Below are 27,337 nucleotides of genomic sequence, written 5' to 3'. Positions count from 1 at the left end.
GCTCCCCATCTGTCATCTTCCAGGACGGATTAGTATCCCGTCAAGTATCGGAGACAGCTCTGCCATCGGAAAGCCTTATAAATACGGTTCTTAGTGTCAGTTATTATGGGATGGAGGCCCTTCATCTCGTCTTAGATACAAAGTACACTAATGACCTGATCTTTAGGGGTTTTATCATCAGGTAAAAAAAAATGGTTTATAAGGTCATCAGAGTCTAATAATGTTCCTGAAGGGAAAAGTCGGACTAATTCCAATGCAACACCGAAAGTAGGACAGACCGGTTCCATGATCACCTTAGCAGAGGATTATGGGAAAATGTGGAGGAAGTTGCCCTAGTGGCTTTAGATTTCCCGTTTTCTCTTACCTTTCTGTTGTCTGACTTTCATCAGCAATAAATGATTATGGACACCCAGGGGCGGACTGACAACTCATGGGGCCCCCGGGCAATAGGGGATCATGGGGCCCCCTGTGTCCTTGCCCAAACTCAAAAAAGCCTATGGAAAAGGTACCAGGGGCATCTCATGGGGCCCCCTACTGACCCCGGGCCCCATGAGATGCCCCTGTGGATGCATAAGAAGACCTGCTGGTGCTCACTTTTCTCAGCAGGGACCTCGACCCCCTTAGGGGGACCCTGCTTTGTGGTAGAGATGCCAAGATTTCATTCCTAGGTTCACATCTATGCGGGTGGTGCCGCTACGGATCCGTACCAAAATCCTTGGAGCCGCACCACCCGCACAGAGAAATGCGAACCCGCGGGCGGGTGCCATTAATTCTAATGGCACGCCGCCCACACTGGACAACACAACCGTACTGGGAACCGAGGTTTCCACGCAGGCTACGGTTTCCAAAGAATTGCAGAGACTTCTTCCCTGCGTGTCACGGGGCACGGGAGTCCATTCAAATGAATGGCCTCTCGCACCCGTGCAAAATGCAGCCCGCACGTCTGCATAGATGTGAACCGGGGGTCAGAGCACTTCCACAATGACAAGATCCTTGTGTATTATTGATCTGCAGAAAAGAGTGATGGTACTGAAATAAAATGATCACTTTGAGCCCGGGTTCACACTGACGCAGTGCGGAATTCGGAGCGTTTTCAGTGTGAATTCGCACCGCATCAGATTCGCACCCCGTTCATGCAAACCGCTGCGGGTGTGTATGTTAACACCCCAAAAACAGTCTGCAAAACACGGTGCGATATGCAGAATCGGATCGCATAGGTGTGAATACCCATGCGATCCGATTCTAGTGTGGACCCAAAAAAGGGTCCTGCACGTTTTTGGTGCGGGTGTCGTGCGATTAGAGCCACACAAAATGTATGGCTCCGATCGCACCGCACACAAATCGCATGTGATTGGCAGAGGAATGCGGTGCGGTTCCTGTGCGAATCACGTGCCATATACCGCACCACATATATGTGAACCGGGCTGATACTAACAATATGTTGCAATATATCATGCAGATTACAACATAACTGGAGCCATAAATTACACAGCCTACTTTTAATAAATGTTACATGGAAGGCGTTTCCCTTTCATTATAATGATGTACAAAGCTGTAAAGCCGTCCACCATACTGCCCCGAACTACATCACTGACCTAATATCCAAGTACCGCCCAACACGCACACTCCACTCCTCACAGGACCTCCTTCTCTCTAGTTCCCTGGTCTCCTCCTCCCATGCCCGCCTCCAGGACTTCTCCAGGGTGTCACCCATCCTCTGGAACTCCCTGCCCCAACCCATCAGATTATCACCTACTCTCCTCTCCTTTAGGCGCAGCCTGAAAACCCATCTCTTCAGGGAAGCCTACCCCACCCCCTGCTAACTTGCCGACCTCCTTCACTCTTCCTACCACTCCATCCCCCACAGCTATCTCCTCCTGTGCCACCATCCCCTCCCTCCTAGATTGTAAGCTCCAAGGATCAGGGCCCTCGATCCCCTCATGTTTTGCATTGTATTGGTATTGTTCTGTCACATGTTCTGTCCCCCTTTGTAATGTACAGCGCTGAGCGAACTATTGGCGCTTTATAAATACTGTATAATAATAATAATTTCGAGTCTGAAAAGGAATTATTTTTGGCCCCTGAAATGCATTGGATACATTTGACCTTCCTGTGATCTGAATTTTATCAGCAATAGACTATTTTGGACTCCTAAGATGACCGGCCGGTGCTCATTTTTGCCCATTTTACTTTGATTTCTCAGCAGAGGCCTCACCCCCCTCAGGGGGACCCTGCTTTGTGGTAGAGATGCCAAGTTTTCATTTTGGATCTGATGAAAATGGATTATTTTTGGCCCCTGAAATGCCTTGGACACCTTTTACTAGCAATAAATGATGTCAGACTCCTAAGACAACCAGCTGGCACTCACTTTTTGTCCATTTCAGTTGGATTTCTCAGCAGAAGCTTTTTGGTCATGTCTTTTTTTTTTTAGCCCCCGAAATGCATTGGTTAGCTTTTACCTTTCTGTTGTCTGACTTTTATCAGCAATAAAATGACTATAGACTCCTCAGATGACTAACTGATGCTCATTTTTGTTGATTTCACTTGGATTTCTCAGTAGAAGCTTCTTGGTCATGTATTTTTTAACCCCTGAAACGTGTCGGTTACGTTTCACCTTCCTGTTTTCTGAATGGTCACAACAATAAATGATTAGCGCGTGCCAAGGCAACTGGCTGGTGGTGCTCATTTTTGCCAATTTCACTTGGATTTCTCAGCAAAAGCTTCTTAGTCATTTTCGGCTCCTGAAATGCATTGGTTACCCTTTACCTTCCTGTTGTCTTACTTTTATCAGCAATGATTATGGACTCCTAAGATGACCGGCCGGTGCTCATTTTTGCCCATTTCACTTTGATTTCTCAGCAGTGGCCTCTCCCCCCTCAGGGGGACCCTGCTTTGTGGCGGAGATGCCAAGTTTTCCTTTCAGAACTGATGAAAATGAATTATTTTTGGCCCCTGAAACGCCTTGGATACCTTTTACAAGCAATAAATGATGTAAGACTCCCAAGGTGACTGGCTGGTGCTCATTGTTGTCCATTTCATTTAGATTTCTCAGCAGAAGCTTTTTGGTCATGTCTTTTTTTTTTTTTTGCCCCCGAAATGTATTGGTTAGCTTTTACCTTTCTGTTGTCTGACTTTTATCAGCAATGATTTTGGACTCCTAAGACGATCAGCCGGTGCTCATTTTTGCCCATTTCACTTTGATTTCTCAGCAAAGGCCTGTACCCCCTCAGGGGGACCGTGCTTTGTGGCGCGGATGGCAAGTTTTCATTTCGGATCTGATGAAAATGGATTATTTTTGGCCCCTGAAATGCCTTGGATACCTTTTACTAGCAATAAATGATGTAGGACTCCTAAAATGACCGGCCGGTGCTCATTTTTGTCTATTTCACTTTGATTTCTCAGGAGAGGCCTCTCCCCCCACAGGGGGACCCTGCTTTGTGGTAGAGATGCCGAGTTTTCATTTCGGATCTGATCAAAGGGGATCATTTTTGGCCCCTGAAATGCATGGGATACATTTTACCTTCCTGTGATCTGAATTTTATCAGCAATAGACTATTTTGGACTCCTAAGATGACTGGCCGGTGCTACTTTTTGCCCATTTCACTTTGATTTCTCAGCAGAGGCCTCACCCCCCTCAGGGGGACCCTGCTTTGTGGCAGAGATGCCGAGTTTTCATTTCGGATCTGATGAAAATGGATTATTTTTGGCCCCTGAAATGCCTTGGACACCTTTTACTAGCAATAAATGATGTAGGACTCCTAAGACAACCGGCTGGTGCTCACTTTTTGTCCATTTCATTTGGATTTCTCTGCAGAAGCTTTTTGGCCATGTCTTTTTTATTTTAGCCCCCGAAATGCATTGGTTAGCTTTTACCTTTCTGTTGTCTGATTTTTATCAGCAATAAAATGACTATAGACTCCTAAGATGACCAACTGATGCTGATTTTGTTGATTTCACTTGGATTTCTCAGTAGAAGCTTCTCGGTCAAGTATTATTTTTGACCCCTGAAATGCGTCGGTTATGTTTTACCTTCCTGTTTTCTGAATGGTCTCAACAATAAATGATTAGCGCGTGCCATGGAAACTGGCCGGTGGTGCTCATTTTTGCCCATTTCACTTGGATTTCCCTGCAGAAGCTTCTTAGTCATTTTCCGCCCCTGAAACGCGCTGATTACCTTTTACCTTCCTGTTGTCTTACTTTTATCAGCAATGATTTTGGACTCCTATGACGACCGGCCGGTGCTCATTTTTGCCCATTTCACTTTGATTTCTCAGCAGAGGCCTCACCCCCCTCAGGGGGACCCTGCTTTGTGGCGGAGATGCTGAGTTTTCATTTCGGATCTGATGAAAATGGATTATTTTTGGCCCCTGAAATGCCTTGGATACCTTTTACTAGCAATAAATGATGTCAGACTCCCAAGGCGACCGGCTGGTGCTCATTGTTGTCCATTTCATTTGGATTTCTCTGCAGAAGCTTTTTGGTCATGTCTTTTTTTTTTTGCCCCCGAAATGTATTGGTTAGCTTTTACCTTTCCGTTGTCTGACTTTTATCAGCAATAAATTACTATGGACTCCTAAGATGACCAGCTGATGCTGATTTTTGTTGATTTAACTTGTATTTCTCAGTAGAAGCTTCTTGGTCATGTATTTTTTAACCCCTGAAACGTGTCGGTTACGTTTCACCTTCCTGTTTTCTGAATGGTCACAACAATAAATGATTAGCGCGTGCCAAGGCAACTGGCTGGTGGTGCTCATTTTTGCCCATTTCACTTGGATTTCTCAGCAGAAGCTTCTTAGTCATTTTCAGCTCCTGAAACGCGTTGATTACCTTTTACCTTCCTGTTGTCTTACTTTTATCAGCAATGATTATGGACTCCTAAGATGACCGGCCGGTGCTCATTTTTGTCTATTTCACTTTGATTTCTCAGGAGAGGCCTCTCCCCCCTCAGGGGCACCCTGCTTTGTGGTAGAGATGCTGAGTTTTCATTTCGGATCTGATCAAAAGGGATCATTTTTGGCCCCTGAAATGCATGGGATACATTTGACCTTCCTGTGATATGAATTTTATCAGCAATAGACTATTTTGGACTCCTAAGATGACCGGCCGGTGCTACTTTTTGCCCATTTCACTTTGATTTCTCAGCAGAGGCCTCACCCCCCTCAGGGGGACCCTGCTTTGTGGCGGAGATGCCGAGTGTTCATTTCGGATCTGATGAAAATGGATTATTTTTGGCCCCTGAAATGCCTTGGACACCTTTTACTAGCAATAAATGATGTAGGACTCCTAACACAACCAGCTGGTGCTCACTTTTGCCCATTTCATTTGGATTTCTCAGCAGAAGCTTTTTGGTCACGTCTTTTTTTTTAGCTCTCGAAATGCATTGGTTAGCTTTTACCTTTCTGTTGTCTGACTTTTATCAGCAATAAAGGACTATGGACTCCTAAGATGACCAGCTGATGCTCATTTTTGTCCATTTCACTTGGATTTCTCAGCAAAAGCTTCTTAGTCAATAAAATGATTCTGGACTCCTAAGATGACCGGCCGGTGCTCATTTTTGTCTATTTCACTTTGATTTTTCAGCAAAGGCCTCTTCCCCCCTCAGGGGGACCCTGCTTTGTGGCGGAGATGCCAAGTTTTCATTTCGGATCTGATGAAAATGGATTCTTTTTGGCCCCTGAAACGCCTTGGATACCTTTTACTAGCAATAAATGATGTCAGACTCCCAAGGCGACCGGCTGGTGCTCATTGTTGTCCATTTCATTTGGATTTCTCAGCAGAAGCTTTTTGGTCATGCCTTTTTTTTTAGCTCTCGAAATGTATTGGTTAGCTTTTACCTTTCTGTTGTCTGACTTTTATCAGCAATAAAGGACTGTGGACTCCTAAGATGACCAGCTGATGCTGATTTTTGTCGATTTTACTTGGGTTCCTCAGCAGAAGCTTCTGCCCCCCTCCCTGCTTTGTGGTAAAGCTGTTGAGTTTTTCCTTTTTGGCTCTTATGCAAGCCATAGACGGGGAAAAAAACGGCCGATTTTTCTTTTAAAAAACGAAAAATCGGTCGTTCAAGCGGCCGACGTTACCAGCAATGGTAAAAAAAAAAAAAAATCGGCCGATTTTCATCCCGTCTACAGCCGGCAAAAAGTGTCCCTGCAGAGAGCTTGGCTATTTCTTTGACAGTTCCTTGACATTTACAGCGGTTGCAACAATGTATCTATTTGTATCCATTTAGGATACAGATGTTTTTATTCGGAAACAAATAGATACAATGTTGTAACTGCTATAAATGTCAAAGAAATAGCGGAGCTCTCTGCAGGGACACTTTTTGCCGGACTGGAATTCCTCTTATTTTTCATCCTTCTTCTTCTTCATCATCATCCTCTTCTTCTTCTTCATCATCATCCTCTTCTTTTTCATCATCCTCTTCTTCTTCATCATCATCCTCTTCTTCTTCTTCTTCATCATCCTCTTCTTCTTCTTCATCATCATCCTCTTCTTCATCATCCTCTTCTTCTTTTTCTTCATCATCATCCTCTTCTTCTTTTTCATCATCCTCTTCTTCTTCTTCATCATCCTCTTCTTCTACTTCATCATCCTCTTCTTCTACTTCTTCATCATCATCATCCTCTTCTTCATCATCATCCTCTTCTTCTTCTTCATCATCCTCTTCTTATTCTTCATCATCATCCTCTTCTTCTTCTTCTTCATCATCCTCTTCTTCTTCATCCTCTTCATCATCATCATCCTCTTCTTCATCATCCTCTTCTTCTTCATCATCCTCTTCTTCTTCATCATCATCATCCTCTTCTTCTTCTTCATCATCCTCTTCTTCTTCTTCATCATCCTCTTCTTCATCATCCTCTTCTTCTTCATCCTCTTCTTCTTCATCCTCTTCTTCTTCATCATCATCATCCTCTTCTTCTTCTTCATCATCCTCTTCTTCTTCTTCATCATCCTCTTCTTCTTCATCCTCTTCTTCTTCATCCTCTTCTTCTTCATCATCATCATCCTCTTCTTCTTCATCATCATCCTCTTCTTCATCATCATCCTCTTCTTCATCATCCTCTTCTTCTTTTTCTTCTTTTTGTCTTCCTCTTGCAGGTCACTGCTCATGCGCAGATTTTTTATCGGTAAAAAATCGTCCGATTTGCCCATCATTGCCACGAAAATCAGCCGATCGGCAAAAATCGGCCGACTTTTTTTCCAACTTTACCGATAAAAAAAATGTGCCAAAATACCGAAAAACGGCCGAACAAATAGCCCACTAACGATCCGAAAATCGGCCGATTTTATTTTCGGCCGAAAAATCGGCCGATTTTCGACCCATCTATGGCCTGCATTAGTCCAGCTACTCATTTCTTCTTGTTCTTGGACTTTCGATGACCTTGAGGTGTCTCCATACTATATCTATTAGTGATGTTCCGAGGATCTTTCCAGGCAGTTTTTAGAGAGCTGCCATTGTCTATTCTCTCTATATGAGGGCCCAGCACTTCTTCTGTATATGAAGTGAGCCGAGGAGGTGCTTTGCACTGTCACCTACACATTGCGATACCAACTAAGCCGGCTACATCTTTGTGTCGATGTCTCTTTTCTTAGCAGAAAGTCTTTCCTGGTGACAAATGTCACCGAATGTCTGCCCCTTTCCCCGGCCGCCATCTCTGTCAGCAGTTTCTGGTTTGGAGGCAGGCGGTGTGAATGCGCGGTGTGGCCAGCAGGTGTCGCTCTGTCTGTGGGAAAAATCACAGGCGGACCGGCATACAATGTATCAGGATTGATTTCCTGCAAACGTTTCTGGCCGTCGTGTGCATGAGAAGTTTTCATGATAAACTGACAAGCGCAGAGCTTCTGCAATTAGTCTGAGCGGAGTGCCTCCATCTGGCATCCATACACTGGCCAGACGCCAGTCTCTAGTAAAGCTTTTCAATGATGGAATCCAAAATTTAACATAATAAATCCGATTATTCGCTACAATAGCGGTGTGAGCAGAAAAGAAGGAAGAGCAGCGATCTCCTGGCATGGAAAACCAAGTGGTGGAAATGGACACATTTGATGTACAGTGTGTGGCGATTTGCAGAATCACACAGATCTCCCATCGGACATTATTGCACCTTCTGTGGTGCGTCTCAATCAGGTGAGCTCCTGGGGCAGTATTTTGTGGTCGGCAACGAGAGAAAATTGTTGGCTGCCATTGGCAGATCTCACTGCAAGTACACTATATTGCCCCAAGTATTGGGCCGCCGGCCTTTTCACGCACATGACCTTTAATGGCCCCCCAGTCTTAGTCCGTAGGGTTCAATATTGAGTTGGCCCCGCCCTTTCCACACACATGACCTTTAATGGCCCCCCAGTCTTAGTCCGTAGGGTTCAATATTGAGTTGGCCCCGCCCTTTGCAGCTATAACATCTCCAACTCTTCTGGGAAGGCCGTCCACAAGGTTTAGGAGGGTGTCTATGGGAAGGTTGGACCATTCTTCCAGAAGCACATTTGTCAGGTCAGGCACTGATGTCGGGGGAGGAGGCCTGGCTCGCAGTCTCCGCCCTAATTCATCCCAAAGGTGTTCTATGGGGTTGAGGTCAGGACTCTGTGCAGGCCGGTCAAGTTCCTCCACCCCAAACTGGCTCCTCCATGTCTTTATGGACCTTGCTTTGTGCACTGGTGCGCAGTCATGTAGGAACAGGAAGGGGCCATCCCCAAACTCTTCCCACAAAGTTGGGAGCATGAAATTGTCCAAGATGTCGCCTTAAGAGTTCCCTTCACTGGAACTAGGGGGCCAAGCCCAACCCCTGAAAAACAACCCCACACCATAATCCCCCCTCCACCAAACCTTACACTTGCCACAATGAAGTCAGGCAAGTACAGTTTTCCTGGCAACCGCCAAACCCAGACACGTCCATAGGATTGCCAGACAAAGACGCATGATTGGTCACTCCAGAGAATACGCCTCCACTGCTCTAGAGTCCAGTGGCGGCGTGCTTTACACCACAGCATCCGACGCTTTGCATTGCACTTGGTGATGGAAGGCTTGGATGCAGCTGCTCGGCCATGGAAACCCATTCCATGAAGCTCTCTACACACTGTTGTTGGGCTCATCTGAAGGCCACACCAAGTTTGGAGGTCTTTAGCTATTGACTCTGCAGGCAGTTGGCAACTTCTGCACACTGTGCGCTTCAGCATGCGCTGACCCCGCCCTGTCATGTGACGTGGCCTACCACTTGGTGGCTGAGTGGCTGTTGTTCCCAGTTGCTTCCACTTTGTTATAATCCCACTAACAGTTGAGCGTGGAATATTTAGTAGCCAGGAAATGTCACGGGTGGACTTATTGCCCAGGTGGCCACCTATCACGGGACCACGCTTGGAGTCACTGAGCTCCTGAGAGCGACCCATTCTTTCACCAATGTTGTAGAAGCCGTCTGCATGCCTAGGGGATGGATTGTATACACCTGTGTCCATGGAGGGGATTGGAACACCTGAATCGAATGATTTGGAGGGCGGGGCCAATACTTTTGGCAATATAGTGTATGTCGTTAGTGTGTTTTGTGTATGGTCCGTGAAGGACTGGGGGAGGGGTCCATGTTCTAGGTGCTGGAAGCAGTTAGTCTGCTTCAGCAAGGGTTAATTCAGGGCCTACTTAGTGTTAGGTTAGGTGTCTGAGTGTGTGCAAAATCACGTGCCATTTCTGACATGTACAGAAACGAGATGCCCCTTAGACGCATGCGCGGTGCAACTAATTCTTAATGGTTTGATTGCATTCTTAATGGCGTTGCCTCGCATCTAATGCATGCTCTTTAATCCACACCAAAATACATGGTGTCGCAGGATCAGGGACTTCTTTTGCAAGTCTCTTTCATGTAGGCCGGCTTATTGAAATGAACCCCCACTTGTAGTCACCCAAAGCATGTCAACACCGAACTACAACCCCCGCCCAACCCCTACAAACAAACACACTGATGACATGAACCTCCCCTGAAGTTCGCTCATGAAGCGATTCCATCCCTTCAGTCACCTAACACACGAAGAACACCGAGGTACAACTCCCCCTAGCCCGGGTGTCGGCAACCCGCGGCTCCAGAGCCGCATGCGGCTCTTTTTCACCTTTGCTGCGGCTCCGGAGCACACTGCCCACCAGGTGACAGGCAATAGGGTTGCCGTAGCTCAGTGGTCGGCAAGCCGCGGCTATTTACACATTTTAATGTGGCTCTTCTGTGTGCCGGGCGCCCGCTCCCCTCCCTCCTCTCGGGCGGCCGCCCCAAAAGTCAGGACATTGGCTGTCAGGATGTAGGCGGGGCAGCGTGACGAACTCCTCTCCTCTCACAGTCCGCCCTGAAGACCGGAACAGAGCGGGAACACGGCGAGAGGAACGCGCAGAGCAAAGGTAAGTGAATTGACACAATATGGGGAATGAATTACTATATGGGGGATGAATTACTATATGGGGGATGAATTACTAAATGGGGGATGAATTACTATGGGGGATGAATTACTATGTGGGGGATGAAATACTATATGGGGGATGAATTACTATGGGGGATGAATTACTATGTGGGGGATGAATTACTAAATGGGGGATGAATTACTATGGGGGATGAATTACTATATGGGGGATGAATTACTATGGGGGATGAATTACTATATGGGGGATGAATTACTATGGGGGATGAATTACTATGTGGGGGATGAATTACTAAATGGGGGATGAATTACTATGGGGGATGAATTACTATATGGGGGATGAATTACTATGGGGGATGAATTACTATGTGGGGGATGAATTACTAAATGGGGGATGAATTACTATGGGGGATGAATTACTATGTGGGGGATGAATTACTATATGGGGGATGAATTACTATATGGGGGATGAATTACTATATGGGGGATGAATTACTATGGGGGATGAACTACTATATGGGGGGGATGAATTACTATATGGGGGATGAATTACTATATGGGGGGGATGAATTACTATATGGGGGATGAATTACTATGGGGGATGAATTACTATGTGGGGGATGAATTACTAAATGGGGGATGAATTACTATGGGGGATGAATTACTATATGGGGGATGAATTACTATGGGGGATGAATTACTATGTGGGGGATGAATTACTAAATGGGGGATGAATTACTATGGGGGATGAATTACTATGTGGGGGATGAATTACTATATGGGGGATGAATTACTATATGGGGGATGAATTACTATATGGGGGATGAATTACTATGGGGGATGAACTACTATATGGGGGGGATGAATTACTATATGGGGGATGAATTACTATATGGGGGGGATGAATTACTATATGGGGGATGAATTACTATGGGGGATGAATTACTATATGGGGGATGTATTTTCAGTTTTAAAAATGTGACTCTCAAAATAAATTTCAATCGTGGTTTTGGCGAGATTTGGCTCAGTTGAAAAAAAAGGTTGCCCACCACTGACCTAAGGCTATGATTGTAATTATGACGATACACTGTGGCCCTGATTAACCCTTTGCTTACTGGGCCCTTAAACCCCCTTCATGACCAGAGCGCTTTTTGCAATATATGCAGTGTCGGATTTGTTTTAAATGTTGCAATGGTTTTGCGGCTCCCAGTCTTTTTTTCCCTCTCGGAAACGGGTCCAAGTGGCTCTTTATGTCTTAAAGGTTGCAGACCCCTGCCCTAGCCCTACACACATATTGATGATATGCACCTCCTCCAAGGATCACCCAATAACCAATCCCACACTTCCTGTCATCCAACGAATGAGCAACTCCCCCCTTCCCCCCCCACATGGGTGATATGCACCTCCTCCAAGGATCACCCAATAACCAATCCCACACTTCCTGTCATCCAACGAATGAGCAACTTCCCCCTTCACCCCTTCCCCCCCACACGGGTGATATGCACCTCCTCCAAGGATCACCCAATAACCAATCCCACACTTCCTTTCATCCAACAAATGAGCAACTTCCCCCTTCACCCCTCCCACCCCCCCTATGGGTGATATGCACCTCCTCCCCAAACCACACCCCCATTTGTTGCCAATTTATTTTCCTGAATTTGAGTAATAATTAGCCAAACTTGTATACTATTATAACAGACCAATAGTGACGTACCTGGCCAGGGTGCAGGGTGACCACATGTGGGTGAGCATGGCAGAACGATGGGTAGCGGCTCCGGTCGGGGTTCACCACATTAACTCTGCTGAAAATGCTGGACTCCTCATAGGGGATGCGGGTGGGGTACAGGTGATCCGAGTCCTCAGGGGGGAAGAGGTGCCACCTTTTCCTGAAACACAAAGAAAGGATCCTGTGGTGGGTCTCTGTACATTTTCTTTATTTAATACAGTCAGCACTAAAAAAAACAAAAACCTACATAAATATAAAACACTGCATATGTATATTGTGAATTTTTCTTTTTAGGCAGCGGGCAAAGCTCCCTGTGTGGTCTCAGCTATAAACTACGTACCTCAATAGCGAAAGATGAAATTTAAACACACCCGAGCCAGTCACAAAAGACTCCTCTCCGCCCCTCGGCCCTGTCTGGACATTGACTATTTTTGTCTACTGCCTACCTCGACCTCTGCTTGGACACAGATTATGCTTGCCTTACGCAACCTCTGCCTGAGCATCGGCTATTACTGCATGCCACTTGCCTTGACTATTCTTGCCTTCCGCCTGCTTCATTCTCTGCCTGGACCCTGACTATTCTTGCCTGCTGCCTTCCTCGACCTCTGCCTGGACCCTGACTATTCTTGCCTGCTGCCTTCCTCGACCTCTGCCTGGACCCTGACTATTCTTGCCTGCTGCTTTCCTCGACCTCTGCCTGGACACTGAGGTAAGCTGCTGGCAAGAACAGTCAGTGTCCAGGCAGAGGTCGAGGAAGGCAGCAGTCAAGAATAGTCAGGGTCCAAACAGAGATTGAGGTAAACTGCTGGCAAGAATAGTCAATCTCTGTTTGGACACTGACTATTCTTGCCTGCTGCCTTCCTCGACCTCTGCCTGGACACTGACTATTCTTGCCTGCTGCCTTCCTCGACCTCTGCCTGGGCCCTGACTATTCTTGCCTGCTGCCTTCCTCAACCTCTGCCTGGACCCTGACTACTCTTGCCTGCTGCCTTCCTTGACCTCTGCCTGGACCCTGACTATTCTTGCCTGCTGCCTTCCTCGACCTCTGCCTGGGCCCTGACTATTCTTGCCTGCTGCCTTCCTCGACCTCTGCCTGGACACTGACTATTCTTGCCTGCTGCCTTCCTCGACCTCTGCCTGGGCCCTGACTATTCTTGCCTGCTGCCTTCCTCAACCTCTGCCTGGACCCTGACTGCTCTTGCCTGCTGCCTTCCTTGACCTCTGCCTGGACCCTGACTATTCTTGCCTGCTGCCTTCCTCGACCTCTGCCTGGACCCTGACTATTCTTGCCTGCTGCCTTCCTCGACCTCTGCCTGGACCCTGACTATTCTTGCCTGCTGCCTTCCTCGACCTCTGCCTGGACCCTGACTATTCTTGCCTGCTGCCTTCCTCGACCTCTGCCTGGACCCTGACTATTCTTGCCTGCTGCCTTCCTCAACCTCTGCCTGGACACTGAGGTAAGCTGCTGGCAAGAACAGTCAGTGTCCAGGCAGAGGTCGAGGAAGGCAGCAGGCAAAAATAGTCAGGGTCCAAACAGAGATTGAGGTAAACTGCTGGCAAGAATAGTCAATCTCTGTTTGGACACTGACTATGCTTGCCTGTTGCCTGCCTCAACCTATGCCTGGACACTGACTAAGTTTGCCTGCTGCCTGACGTCTGCCTGAACACTGACTATTTCTGCTTGCTGCCTGCTCTGACCTCTGCCTGGACACTGATAATGCTTGCCTGACTTAATCTGCGCCTGAACACTGACTATTTCTGCTTGCTGCTTGCCTGCCTCGACCTCTGCCTGCACACGGAATATTCTTTCCTGACTTGTCCTCTGCTTGAACACTGGCTATTCCTGCCTGCCTTGACCTGTGCCTGGACATAGACTATTCTTTCCTGACTTGACCTTTGCTTGAACACTGGCTATTCCTGCCTGCCTGGACAGTGACTTTTCCTGCGTGCACCTACCTCAACCTCTGCCTGGACACTGATTATTCTTCACTGCTGCCTGCCTCGAACTCTGCCTGGACACTGATCAATTTTTCCTGCTGCCTACCTCGAAATCTCTGCCTGGAAACTGACTGCTCTTGCCATCTACTTGGCTTGACCTCTGCCTGGAAATGGATTATTCTTGCCTGCCGCAACCTCCACATGAACCTTAACCAATGACAGTGCTGTTATCTTGTCACCTCATTAGAGCCACTCAGTGTCAGGGAGCGAGGAGCCAGACACACAAGGAGGTTCAATTAAAGGTAGGTTTATTATACAAAAACAAGACAGAGTCTATGCAAGTCCAATAGCAACAGCGGATGACTTGGTAGAACAGTAGCCAGGAAGGATGGTCGCCAGAGCCAGGGTCAAAAGCCAGGAAGATGATCGCCAGAGCCGGGGTCAGAAGCCAGGAAGGATGGTCGCCAGAGCCGGGGTCAGAAGCCAGGAAGGATGGTCGCCGGAGCCGGGGTCAGAAGCCAGGAAGGATGGTCGCCAAAGCCGGGGTCAGAAGCCAGGAAGGATGGTCGCCAGAGCCGGGGTCAGAAGCCAGGAAGGATGGTCGCCAGAGCCAGGGTCAGAAGCCAGGAAAGATGGTCGCCAGAGCCGGGGTCAGAAGCCAGGAAAGATGGTCGCCAGAGCCGGGGTCAGAAGCCAGGAAAGATGGTCGCCAGAGCCGGGGTCAGAAGCCAGGAAGGATGGTCGCCAGAGCCGGGGTCAGAAGCCAGGAAGGATGGTCGCCAGAGCCGGGGTCAGAAGCCAGGAAGGATGGTCGCCAGAGCCGGGGTCAGAAGCCAGGAAGGATGATCGCCAGAGCCGGGGTCAGAAGCCAGGAAGGATGATTGCCAGAGCCGGGGTCAGAAGCCAGGAAGATGAACGCCAGAGCCGGGGTCAGAAGCCAGGAAGGATGTTCGCCAGAGCCGGGGTCAGAAGCCAGGAGGTGTCTTGCCAAAGCCGAGTCGGTATCCAGGAGAGCAATGAGAAACTAAACAGGAGATTGCAGCTGTGCAACAGACAGGACACGAATGCAATGGACAGCTACAAACAGCAGACTTATATGTGATAAGCCGCCACCTCCTGGGGAAGGAGCCGCAGAGGGCTGAAAGCATAAAGCATCCCACAATGCTTTGCAGACACCTAAGATGGATGCCAGCACATTGAGCAGCACAAGCCCTGAGGAAAGGTAGGACCTTGACACTCAGTTCCCACTTTACCCTCATGATGTGATCCTGAGGGCTTTGACTTGGTGACATCTTGCAACAATGTAGTCCATGGGCCATAAGGGTGATGGTTCATCACCCCTTGTGTGGTGGTCTGGTGAGGACTAAGATGCCACATGATCGTCATGCCTCAGGTCAGCCCGTGGTGAGGACCACATGATCGTCATGCCTCGGGTCAGCCCGTGGTGAGGACCACATGATCGTCATGCCTCGGGTCAGCCCGTAGTGAGGACCACATGATCGTCATGCCTCAGGTCAGCCCGTGGTGAGGACCACATGATCGTCATGCCTCGGGTCAGCCCGTGATGAGGACCACATGATCGTCATGCCTCGGGTCAGCCCGTGGTGGGGACCACATGATCGTCATGCCTCGGGTCAGCCCGTAGTGAGGACCACATGATCGTCATGCCTCGGGTCAGCCCGTGGTGAGGACCACATGATCGTCATGCCTCAGGTCAGCCCGTGGTGAGGACCACATGATCGTCATGCCTCAGGTCAGCCCGTGGTGAGGACCACATGATCGTCATGCCTCAGGTCAGCCCGTGGTGAGGACCACGTGATCGTCATGCCTCAGGTCAGCCCGTGATGAGGACCACATGATCGTCATGCCTCGGGTCAGCCCGTGGTGAGGACCACAAGATCGTCATGCCTCAGGTCAGCCCGTGACACCTGCCAGGGCGGAAGCCGATAACACACCCAGAACGATTAGTTGTCAATGTCCTCGCTGGGGGAAGTGGGCGGTGTGATGGGTCTCTGGAGCCGGTAGAGACTCTGCCCTTTCCATAACCCAGACCCGTACAAGACGTGTAGAAGACTTCTGAACACACAGAGTAAATATAAAGCAATTTAATGACAAGTCCTCCAGGGAGAAGGAAACACGTATCAGAGTTCCAGCTAATAAGCCTTAGCGTTTTCCCCGGACACAATCCTGCAAGTTTCTATTACAGACATTTAAGTCGCTCTTGTTTAATCAATTATTTTCCCATTAGTATTCCAACGTCGAATGTTTTGTGGAGGGAGAGCGGAGTGTGTGGCCTTTTTGCATCAATAAGTAGAGAATAAAATGATAATAAATGGGATAAGTATTGTAAGCAGAGTGCCCCCCCCCCCCCCCCATCCCGGAGCAGGCAGAGGACAGACGGGGGCGATCGATAAAAGGAAGATTTAATCTGTACAATCCGCATCGGAAACTCAGAGAAGTCAGGAGGCCGAGACCCGGAAACTTCACACAGAACATTCAATAGGGAACATCTCAACCAAAAGGGATTGACTTTTCTGATTTTCCGAGAGCAGCTCAGGAGGGAAAATGTTTAGCAAAGTTTTGGGCCTCTGCCAGGAAACGGAACTCACTCTGAGAGTTTCTAATAATCGCCCAGAGGATGGACGTCTAACGTTTGTCACTTTGTATTTTACTGACTTCGATCAGAAACCTCGTATTGATGGTGGTGGACGAGGAGGTGCATGCAGAGGCTTTATTAGTCTGGTGGCTCGCTATTCATTCCTCTGGAGTCTATTTGTTTGATCAACAACATGGTATCTGGCACCAAGCCATCTGTAGAAAATCCTTTAAGTCCTGTAAGTTGTGAGGTGGGACCTCCATGGAGGCCAAGTCAACACCTCAAACTTGTTGCAGTGTTCCTCAACTAATTCTTAAATTCATCAGACCAAGCCACCTTCTTCCATTGCTCCGTTGTCCACTTCTGATGCTCATGTGCCCATTGTTGGCTGTGGACACGGGTCAGCATGGGCACCCTGACCGTTCTACGCAGCTACACAGCCCCATACACAACAAACTGCGATGCTCTGTGTGTTTTGACACCTTTCTATCAGAATCAGCATTCATTTTTTGCAGCAATTTGAGCTCCAGTAGCTCTTCTATTGGATCAGACTACACAGATCAGCCTTCTCTCCCCACCTACATGAATGATCTTTGGCTGCCCATAACCTTGTCACCAGTTTTCCATTCTTGGATTCCTCTTGGTCGGTTCTGACCACTGCAGACCGAGAACATGCCACAAAAGCTGCAGTTTTGGAGTTGCTCTTACCCAGTCATCAAGGCATTATAATTTGGTCCTTCTCAAAGTCCCTCAGATACTTACACTTGTCCAATTTTTTTCTGCTTTCATTACATCAACTTCAGGGACATGTTCACTTGCTGCCTAATATATCCCAGTCCCACCCAATTTCAGGTGCCATTGTAACAAGATCATCAATGGTATTCACTTTACCTGCCAGTGGTCAGAATGCTATAGCTGATCTAGTTACAGTTACAAGAAAAAGTATGTGAACCCCTTGGGATTACGTGGAGTTTTGCATGAATTGGGCATAAAATGTGCTCTGAACGTCATCTAAGTCACAACAATAGAAGAACACAGTCTGCTGAACATAATACTACACAAACATTGGATGTTGCCATGGTTTAATTGCACATAACATGTAAACATTCACAGTGCAGGGAGGAAAAAGTATGTGAGGCCCTAGCTTAATGACTTCTCCCAGACCTAATTGGAGCCAGGAGTGAGCCAACCTTGACTCCAATCATTGTGATGATATTGGATGTGTTGCTGACAGCTGTCCTGCCCTTAAAAAACACACCTGTTTTGGGTTTACTGGTTTCAAGAAGCACTGTCTGATGTGAACCATGCCTCGCAGAAAAGAGCTCTCAGAAGACCTACGATCAAGAATTGTTGACTTGCATGAAGCTGGAAAGGGTTACAAAAGTATCTCCAAAAGCCTTGATGTTCCTGTGTCCACGGTAAGACAGACTGTCTACAAATGGAGAAAGTTTAGCACTGTTGCTACTCTCCCTAGGCGTGGTCGTCCTGTAAAAATGACTGCAAGAGCACAGCGCAGAATGCTGCATGAGGTAAAGAAGAATCCCAGAGTGTCAGCTAAAGACCTACAGAAATCTCTGGCACATGCTGACATTTTTGTTGACACATCTACAATAAGGAAAACATTAAACAAGAATGGAGTACATGGTAGGACACCACGGAGGAAGCCATTGCTGTCCAAAAAGAAGATTGCAGCACGTTTGAAGTTTGCAAAAGAGCACCTGGATGTTCCACAGCACTACTGGCAGAATATACTGTGGACAGATGAAACCAAGATTGAGTTGTTTGGGAAGAACACACAACACTATGTGTGGAGAAAAAAAGGCCCAGCACACCAACATCAAAACCTCATCCCCACTGTGAAACATGGCGGAGGGAGCATCATGGTTTGGGGCTGCTGTGCTGCCTCAGGGCCTGGACGGATTGTTGTCATTGATGGGAAAATGAATTCCAGAGTTTATCAAGACATTTTGCAGGAAAACGTACGACCATCTGTCCACCAAATGAAGCTCCGCAGAGGATGGGTGATGCAACAGGACAATGACCCAAAGCATACAAGTCATTCAACAAAACAATGGCTGCAACAGCACAGAATACGCCTTCTGGAGTGGCCCAGTCAGAGTCCTGACCTCAACCCGATTGAAATGCTGTGGCATGACCTTAAGAGAGCGATTCACACCAGACATCCCAAGAATATTGCTACACTGAAACAGTTTTGTGAAGAGGAGTGGTCCAAAATGACTCCAGATCGTTGTGCAGGTCTGATCTGCAACTACAGGAAACGTTTGGTTGAGGTTATTGCTGCCAAAGGAGGGTCAACCAGTTATTAAGTCCAAAGGTTCACATACTTTTTCCTCCCTGCACTGTGAATGTTTACATGTTATGTGCAATTAAACCATGGCAACATCTAATGTTTGTGTAGTATTATGTTCAGCAGACTGTGTTCTTCTATTGTTGTGACTTAGATGACGTTCAGAGCACATTTTATGCCCAATTCATGCAAAACTCCACGGAATCCCAAGGGGTTCACATACTTTTTCTTGCAACTGTAACTCTACAGATCTACAGACTCGCTTGCTGGTAGCCACCTTCCCTCAAACCTAACCATGTCCACCATTTGGTATATCTTTATTGATATTCCTAACTGGTGTGTCTCTCTTTTCCTCCCCCTGCGGTCCCCCAGAGACCTTAAGGGTTTTATTGGTGGCTTTCTTTCTTCGGTCTGCGTTTGGCTGCATGTCTTAGGTCCTTAGAGAGGTTGGCGCAACGTATCTTCCCTACTTATTACGTCTTCCTGATAAAGCCCATGGTAAAACACGCTGAAGATTTACTTACCATCATCAATTCACATATTTGACCTGGGGCTGGGGTGCCGCGGCAAAATTACATAAAGCCCTGTACAGTCCGATGATTAAAAGTTACATCAGTTCACTTCTGTGTACAGAAATTAATTTACTACTATTGCCAGCGAAACTGAAAGCTCTGCAAGCCACCCGCCCGCATCCTGCCAACCCGATGACGTCATCGGTTGCTAAGGAGAGGTTGGGCTACACACAGAACTTTCGCTTTTGCTGGTAATAATTGATTAACCAACAGCACCCCTGCCCTCCACCCGAGCCATCCACTACCACTGCCCTCTATACACCAGCCACCATCCCCCATGGCGAGAGAGAGAGACACTCACCTTCAAGGGCTCTGGACATCCCCAGGAACGAGAGTCGGGCTGTGCATACATTGTCATGAAACCCACAACATCTCTTGGAACCCACCAGGTCCCCATTCAGTGTGTGTCCCTTCTTCCATCCCTTCTTCCAAGGGGCAGTGCTGCCCCCCCCCCTGAAAAATGCCGCCCTAGGCAAATGCCTTGTGGTAAATACACCCCGGGGTAAGAGGGAACATTTTGGAGGGGGGGGGGGGAGTTGTGGCTAGTGGGGGGGATTTGTGGTAGGAGGGAGTATTTTGGAGGGGAAATTTCTAAGGAGGGGGTTTGTGGCCAGTAGGGGGGAATTTGTGCTACAAGGGGGGATTTTGGAGCGGGGGGGGGGGGTTTGTACTAGGAGGGGGGATTTGTGCTGGCTGAGGGAATGGGGGGGGGGGGATTTATGACCTACTGATCACTGAACTCTGCCTTACAAAGAATATTTTAGGGCGTCGCCTTTTGCAGTTGCACGCAGGTGCCATTAAATCTTAATGCCACTCCCATGCATCCACCAATTCCATGCATGTATGCGCCCACTAAAACGCATGGTAGCGCAGTACCATGCATTTTGGTGGGGCTCAATTTAAAGATCACGCCAGCACTTTTTTTTGCATGTTTCACAAGCATAGAGCAGTCTAGTTAAGAACACAACACGTGGGAACGCGCAAAAAAGCACTCTGACGCACCTCCTTAGTGAACGAGGGCCTCAGACTGGTGTGCCCTGGAATTGTGCGCAATTGTAAAGGGTGCCTTGACTGAGAAGAGGTTGAAAAACCCTGCTTTATGTGTCTGCAACCATAATTATGTTTGGTAATTCACATTGATGTTTTTTATTAGTCTTTGAATAAAAGTCTTTTTTGAATTAAAATTTTTGCTCCTATGTTTAGCATTTTAAAATTCTTTCTAAATTTTTTTATATATTAAAAAAAATCCTCTTAAATATATAATGTGTTGCGCTCCCAGTGACAATATCTTTGATGTATATATCTAATTAACCTTGCTATGCAAAATGATTTTCAGGTATTAAAAAATATGCAAAATCAAACTATGTGAGTGATTTAAAAAAATATAAACCACTATAGTGTATATAAATTAGATAATAATAACCGCAAAACCAATGAATAGTGCATAGTGAACTAAAATATATAACTGAAAATAATACACATCATGAATAGTGAAATACTCAAAAAAAAATTATATATATACTGCCAAATAATTGTGATATAAATGTCCTTTAAATACAGTGACTTTGTGCTTGAATAAATCTTGATTTGGTGACTTTTTGTGAATCTGTGACTTTCTTTGAATCCTCAATTGGTAAAGATGTATGCTCACCTCCTTGTTAGCCTGCAATTAGGCTATACACACTTGTGGTTCACCTCCTATGGAACCTGCTTAGATGGAATTCCTCTTTTGTGAATGGTAAGAACGTGGATATGCGTTATCCTCAGATTGCCCATGTGCGTTTTTCCATATGTGGGAACAAATTGCCAGACATGGTGTTTTATCCTTATAAAAAGGTTTCTCCTTTATTGCTTGCCAACAGGTACACTCACATATGTGATATGCGGTCTAGGATGAATTGCTCAGCTCTAATGATCCGCCAGCCGTCCTGCCATGCACCCGCCGTCTGTCCGATACTCCAGCTCTCTCCGAGTGACACCGCAGCCCCTGGGGCTGCGGTGTCACTCGGAGAGAGCTGGAGTATCGGACAGACGGCGGGTGCATGGCAGGACGGCTGGCGGATCATTAGAGCTGAGCAATTCATCCTAGACCGCATATCACATATGTGAGTGTACCTGTTGGCAAGCAATAAAGGAGAAACCTTTTTATAAGGATAAAACACCATGTCTGGCAATTTGTTCCCACATATGGAAAAACGCACATGGGCAATCTGAGGATAACGCATATCCACGTTCTTACCATTCACAAAAGAGGAATTCCATCTAAGCAGGTTCCATAGGAGGTGAACCACAAGTGTGTATAGCCTAATTGCAGGCTAACAAGGAGGTGAGCATACATCTTTACCAATTGAGGATTCAAAGAAAGTCACAGATTCACAAAAAGTCACCAAATCAAGATTTATTCAAGCACAAAGTCACTGTATTTAAAGGACATTTATATCACAATTATTTGGCAGTATATATATAATTTTTTTTTGAGTATTTCACTATTCATGATGTGTATTATTTTCAGTTATATATTTTAGTTCACTATGCACTATTCATTGGTTTTGCGGTTATTATTATCTAATTTATATACACTATAGTGGTTTATATTTTTTTAAATCACTCACATAGTTTGATTTTGCATATTTTTTAATACCTGAAAATCATTTTGCATAGCAAGGTTAATTAGATATATACATCAAAGATATTGTCACTGGGAGCGCAACACATTATATATTTATGACTTTTTGGACACCCAGGTAGTGTTGTGTTGAGTGTTTGCGATCCTATATATATTTTGGACGGTCAGTGTCCATTCCCTTGGTTTTGAGAGGTTAATATTTGGTGGATACAGACTGGCTCGCAAGTTACACAGACATTTGCCAAAAAAAATCCTCTATCTATAAGTCCAGGATTTGGTGCTAGGTGATGACCCATTGATCCTTCATTTTTCCAGATCACTGATATTGTTACATCCTCCAGAGTGCTATTTTCACATCCTCAAGAGTGCCCCCTTACATCCTTCAGAATGCCACCTTACACCCTCCATAGTGCCCCCTTAAGTTCTCCAGAGTGCCCCCTTACATCCTTCAGAGTGCCACCTTACACCCTCCATAGTGCCCCCTTAAATCCTTCAGAGTGCCACCTTACACCCTCCATAGTGCCCCCTTAAGTCCTCCAGAGTGCCCCCTTACATCCTTCAGAGTGCCACCTTACACCCTCCATAGTGCCCCCTTAAGTCCTCCAGAGTGCCCCCTTACATCCTTCAGAGTGCCACCTTACACCCTCCATAGTGCCCCCTTAAGTCCTCCAGAGTGCCCCCTTACATCCTTCAGAGTGCCACCTTACACCCTCCATAGTGCCCCCTTATGTCCTCCAGAGTTCCCCCTTAGTACAGTGGTACTAAGGGGGAACTCTGGAGGTACTAAGGGGGGTACTCAGGAGACACTAAGGAGACACTCTGGAGGAGGGTATAAAGGGGCATTTTGGAGGTACCTATAGAGTGCCCCCTTATATCCTCCTCCAAAATGACCCCTTACACATACCTTCCTGGCGTGGCTGCTGGTGGTGGCGTGCCATGACTCATGACTTTGCAAAAGGTATTCCAGAACAATAAAACAAGCCGATCCTGCTCCTTTGAAGTAATCGGAAGCGAGGACAGACTGAGATGTGCTCCTGTGGTTCAAACATAGCTCCAACGGTGTACAACCCAATGGACTCATTGTATGTGATCTCTTTGTTGGCCAAATCATCGGAGGTATTCTGGTAGATCATATTTTTCAGGGGAATTCAATCCTATATTATCCATCCACAGTGAATTTCAGGTTGGAATTTGTGGACTGTTAATCCCTCTTCCTTTATGCTGTGCTGCTCCTTGGTCTCCACGTATGCCCGTTTGGATGTCTCTTGCTTGCACCTCGCCTGTGTACACTCAGCTTCTCCTCCTCAGGGTTGGTCTAACTTTGGACAACCACCAAGTATGGTGTTTCCCCTTCTTTTGAACACCTGAAGAAGCCCATTTGGAGAATCGGGATTAATCATTGTATCACCTTCCTAAATTCTACTTTCTAAGTTCCTTTATGTTATATATGAACCTTCAATGAGGAAGGTGTTTTGAGGTTCACTGTACTGAAGGGTTGACATTACCCCCAAATGGTTTTATGGGGGGAATTATACATTCATGTTTTTACACGTTACACTATCTAATAAAATTTCATAGTTTTTTTTATCTACATGTGCATTTGAGTATTTTTCCTGAGGGTAAGAGAGCACCTTAACCACTTCAAGTCCAGACACTTTCATCCCCTTCCTGTCCGGACGCTTTCCCCCCCCTTCCAGTCCGGACGCTTTCCCCCCCCTTCCAGTCCGGACGCTTTCCCCCCTTCCAGTCCGGACGCTTTCCCCCCCTTCCAGTCCTGACGCTTTCCCCCCCTTCCAGTCCGGACGCTTTCCCCCCCTTCCAATCCGGACGCTTTCCCCCCCTTCCAGTCCGGACGCTTTCCCCCCCTTCCAGTCCGGACTCTTTCCCCCCCTTCCAGTCCGGACGCTTTCCCCCCCTTCCAGTCCGGACGCTTTCCCCCCCTTCCAGTCCTGACGCTTTCCCCCCCTTCCAGTCCGGACGCTTTCCCCCCCTTCCAATCCGGACGCTTTCCCCCCCTTCCAATCCGGACGCTTTCCCCCCCTTCCAGTCCGGACGCTTTCCCCCCCTTCCAGTCCGGACGCTTTCCCCCCCTTCCAGTCCGGACGCTTTCCCCCCCCTTCCAGTCCGGACGCTTTCCCCCCCTTCCAGTCCTGACGCTTTCCCCCCCTTCCAATCCGGACGCTTTCCCCCCCTTCCAGTCCTGACGCTTTCCCCCCCTTCCAGTCCGGACGCTTTCCCCCCCTTCCAGTCCGGACGCTTACCCCCCCTTCCAGTCCAGACGCTTTCCCCCCCTTCCAGTCCGGACGCTTTCCCCCCCTTCCAGTCCGGACGCTTTCCCCCCCTTCCAGTCCAGACGCTTTCCCCCCCTTCCAGTCCGGACGTTTCCCCCCCCCCTTCCAGTCCGGACGCTTTCCCCCCCTTCCAGTCCGGACGCTTTCCCCCCCTTCCAGTCCGGACGTTTCCCCCCCCCCTTCCAGTCCGGACGTTTCCCCCCCCCCTTCCAGTCCGGACGCTTTCCCCCCCTTCCAGTCCGGACGCTTTCCCCCCCTTCCAGTCCTGACGCTTTCCCCCCCTTCCAATCCGGACGCTTTCCCCCCCTTCCAGTCCTGACACTTTCCCCCCCTTCCAATATGGACGCTTTCCCCCTCTTCCAGTCCGGACGCTTCTCCCTCCCCCTTCCAGTCCGGATGCTTTCCTCCCTTCCAGTCCGGACGCTTTCCCCCCCCTTCCAGTCCGGACGCTTTCCCCCCCTTCCAGTCCGGACGCTTTCCCCCCCTTCCAGTCCTGACGCTTTCCCCCCCTTCCAATCCGGACGCTATCCCCCCCTTCCAGTCCGGACGCTTTCCCCCCCTTCCAATCCGGACGCTTTCCCCCCCTTCCAGTCCGGACGCTTTCCCCCCCTTCCAGTCCGGACGCTTTCCCCCCCTTCCAGTCCGGACGCTTTCCCCCCCTTCCAGTCCGGACGCTTTCCCCCCCTTCCAGTCCGGACGCTTTCCCCCCCTTCCAGTCCGGACGCTTTTCCCCCCTTCCAGTCCGGACGCTTTTCCCCCCTTCCAGTCCGGACGCTTTTCCCCCCTTCCAGTCCGGACGCTTTCCCCCCCTTCCAGTCCGGACGCTTTCCCCCCCTTCCAGTCCGGACGCTTTCCCCCCTTCCAGTCCGGACACTCCCCCCCCTTCCAGTCCGGACGCTTTTCCCCCCTTCCAGTCCGGACGCTTTTCCCCCCTTCCAGTCCGGACGCTTTCCCCCCCTTCCAGTCCGGACGCTTTCCGCCCCTTCCAGTCCGGACGCTTTCCCACCCTTCAAGTCCGGACACTTTCCCCCCCTTCCAGTCCGGACGCTTTCCCCCCCTTCCAGTCCGGACGCTTTCCGCCCCTTCCAGTCCGGACGCTTTCCCACCCTTCAAGTCCGGACGCTTTCCGCCCCTTCCAGTCCGGACGCTTTCCCCCCCTTCCAGTCCGGACGCTTTCCCCCCCTTCCAGTCCGGACGCTTTCCCCCCCTTCCAGTCCGGACGCTTTCCCCCCCTTCCAGTCCGGACGCTTTCCCCCCCTTCCAGTCCGGACGCTTTCCCCCCCTTCCAGTCCGGACGCTTTCCCCCCCTTCCAGTCCGGACGCTTTCCCCCCCTTCCAGTCCGGACACTTTCCCCCCCTTCCAGTCCGGACGCTTTCCCCCCCTTCCAGTCCGGACGCTTTCCCCCCCTTCCAGTCCGGACGCTTTCCCCCCCTTCCAGTCCGGACGCTTTCTCCCCTTCCAGTCCGGACACTTTCACCCCCTTCCAGTCCGGACACTTTCACCCTCTTCCAGTCCGGACACTTTCTCCCCCTTCCAGTCCGGACACTTTCTCCCCCTTCCAGTCCGGACGCTTTCCCCCCCTTCCAGTCCGGACGCTTTCTCCCCTTCCAGTCCGGACACTTTCACCCCCTTCCAGTCCGGACACTTTCACCCTCTTCCAGTCCGGACACTTTCACCCCCTTCCAGTCCGGACACTTTCTCCCCCTTCCAGTCCGGACACTTTCTCCCCCTTCCAGTCCGGACACTTTCCCCCCCTTCCAGTCCGGACACTTTCCCCCCCTTCCAGTCCGGACACTTTCTCCCCCTTCCTGTCCGGACACTTTCACCCCCTTCCAGTCCGGACACTTTCCCCCCCTTCCAGTCCGGACACTTTCCCCCCCTTCCAGTCCGGACACTTCCCCCCTTCCCCCCCAGGCCAATTTTCAGCTTTCAGCGCTATCACACTTTGAATGACAGTTGCGTGGTCATGCAACACTGCACCCATATGAATTTTTTAGCATTTTTTTGAGACAGATAAAGCTTTATTTTGGTGGTATTTATTCACCGCTGGGATTTTTATTTTTTTTTGCTATGTAAATGAAAAAGTCCAAAAATTTTGAAAAAAAGTGTTTTTCTTATAAAATTTTGCAAAATAATATTTCTTCATAAATCTTGGCCAAAATGTATTCCGTTATCTTTTTAGTAAAAAAAAACAAAATAAATTAGTATATAACCAAAAATTATAATTTTTAAACTTTTTTTTACATTTTTCTAATATTAATGTTTTGTTTTGTTTTTTTACATACGGTCACCCTAGCAGTAGTGTCGCCATGGTGACACTGTACTACTTGTGGGGGGGTGATGAAGATTTTTATTTTTTTTTTACACTGATTGCATTTACACCCATAAAGGCTGTAAAATCAATCATGTCTCCTTTATTCTTGCAACCATTGAGAAATACTGTGAGAGCTGTGATTGGTCACAGCTTGTCACATGGTACAAGGCTGTTGTGAATAGCCCTGTACCATGTGACCTCGGTGATCATTCACAGATTTCACACGTAGTAAGCAATGAAGTCAGAAGTGACATCTTGTTTACTACTCTGCATGTGATCACTGATTGGCCAATCAGTGATCACATGATCGGGACCTCACACGGAGATCCCGTCTGACGATCGGTGTTCCGCTGTATCCGGAGGACACAGCGGGCACCAGATCACGGTGCTGCGCGCTCCCAGGGAGCTCGCACAAGCAGGGGGCGGGGAGGCTGTTTATAAATGGCCACCCGCCCCTGCACTGCCACCGTCCAGCTGTTTATATACAACGGCCGGACGGGAAGTGGTTAAAAGGCCCACATACTTTTGATATGTTTTTAAACTCAATTTTATGGGAAAAAAAAACGATTATATAAATTTTTC

The 27,337-nt window shown here is 48.2% G+C and overlaps 1 protein-coding gene across 1 annotated transcript in view; it reads right to left on the bottom strand.

Moving 5' to 3' along the window:
• The window catches only part of HSPBAP1 (HSPB1 associated protein 1), a 142,204-nt gene that overhangs the window by 51,657 nt on the left and 63,210 nt on the right, over nucleotides 1-27,337 (bottom strand). Inside the window, exon 5 of the mRNA XM_089655606.1 lies at nucleotides 12,098-12,269. Within this exon, the coding sequence (XP_089511732.1) occupies nucleotides 12,098-12,269 (172 nt within the window). The remainder of the gene's footprint in view (nucleotides 1-12,097; nucleotides 12,270-27,337) is intronic.

The sequence above is a fragment of the Staurois parvus genome, unplaced genomic scaffold, assembly GCF_062004578.1.
Source record: "Staurois parvus isolate SC_StPar_1 unplaced genomic scaffold, SC_StPar_1.0 ptg000855l, whole genome shotgun sequence".
NCBI classification, from domain to species: Eukaryota; Metazoa; Chordata; class Amphibia; order Anura; family Ranidae; genus Staurois; species Staurois parvus.
Note: the sequence above shows the minus strand (reverse complement) of the source record. Positions and strands in the feature narration are given on the sequence as shown.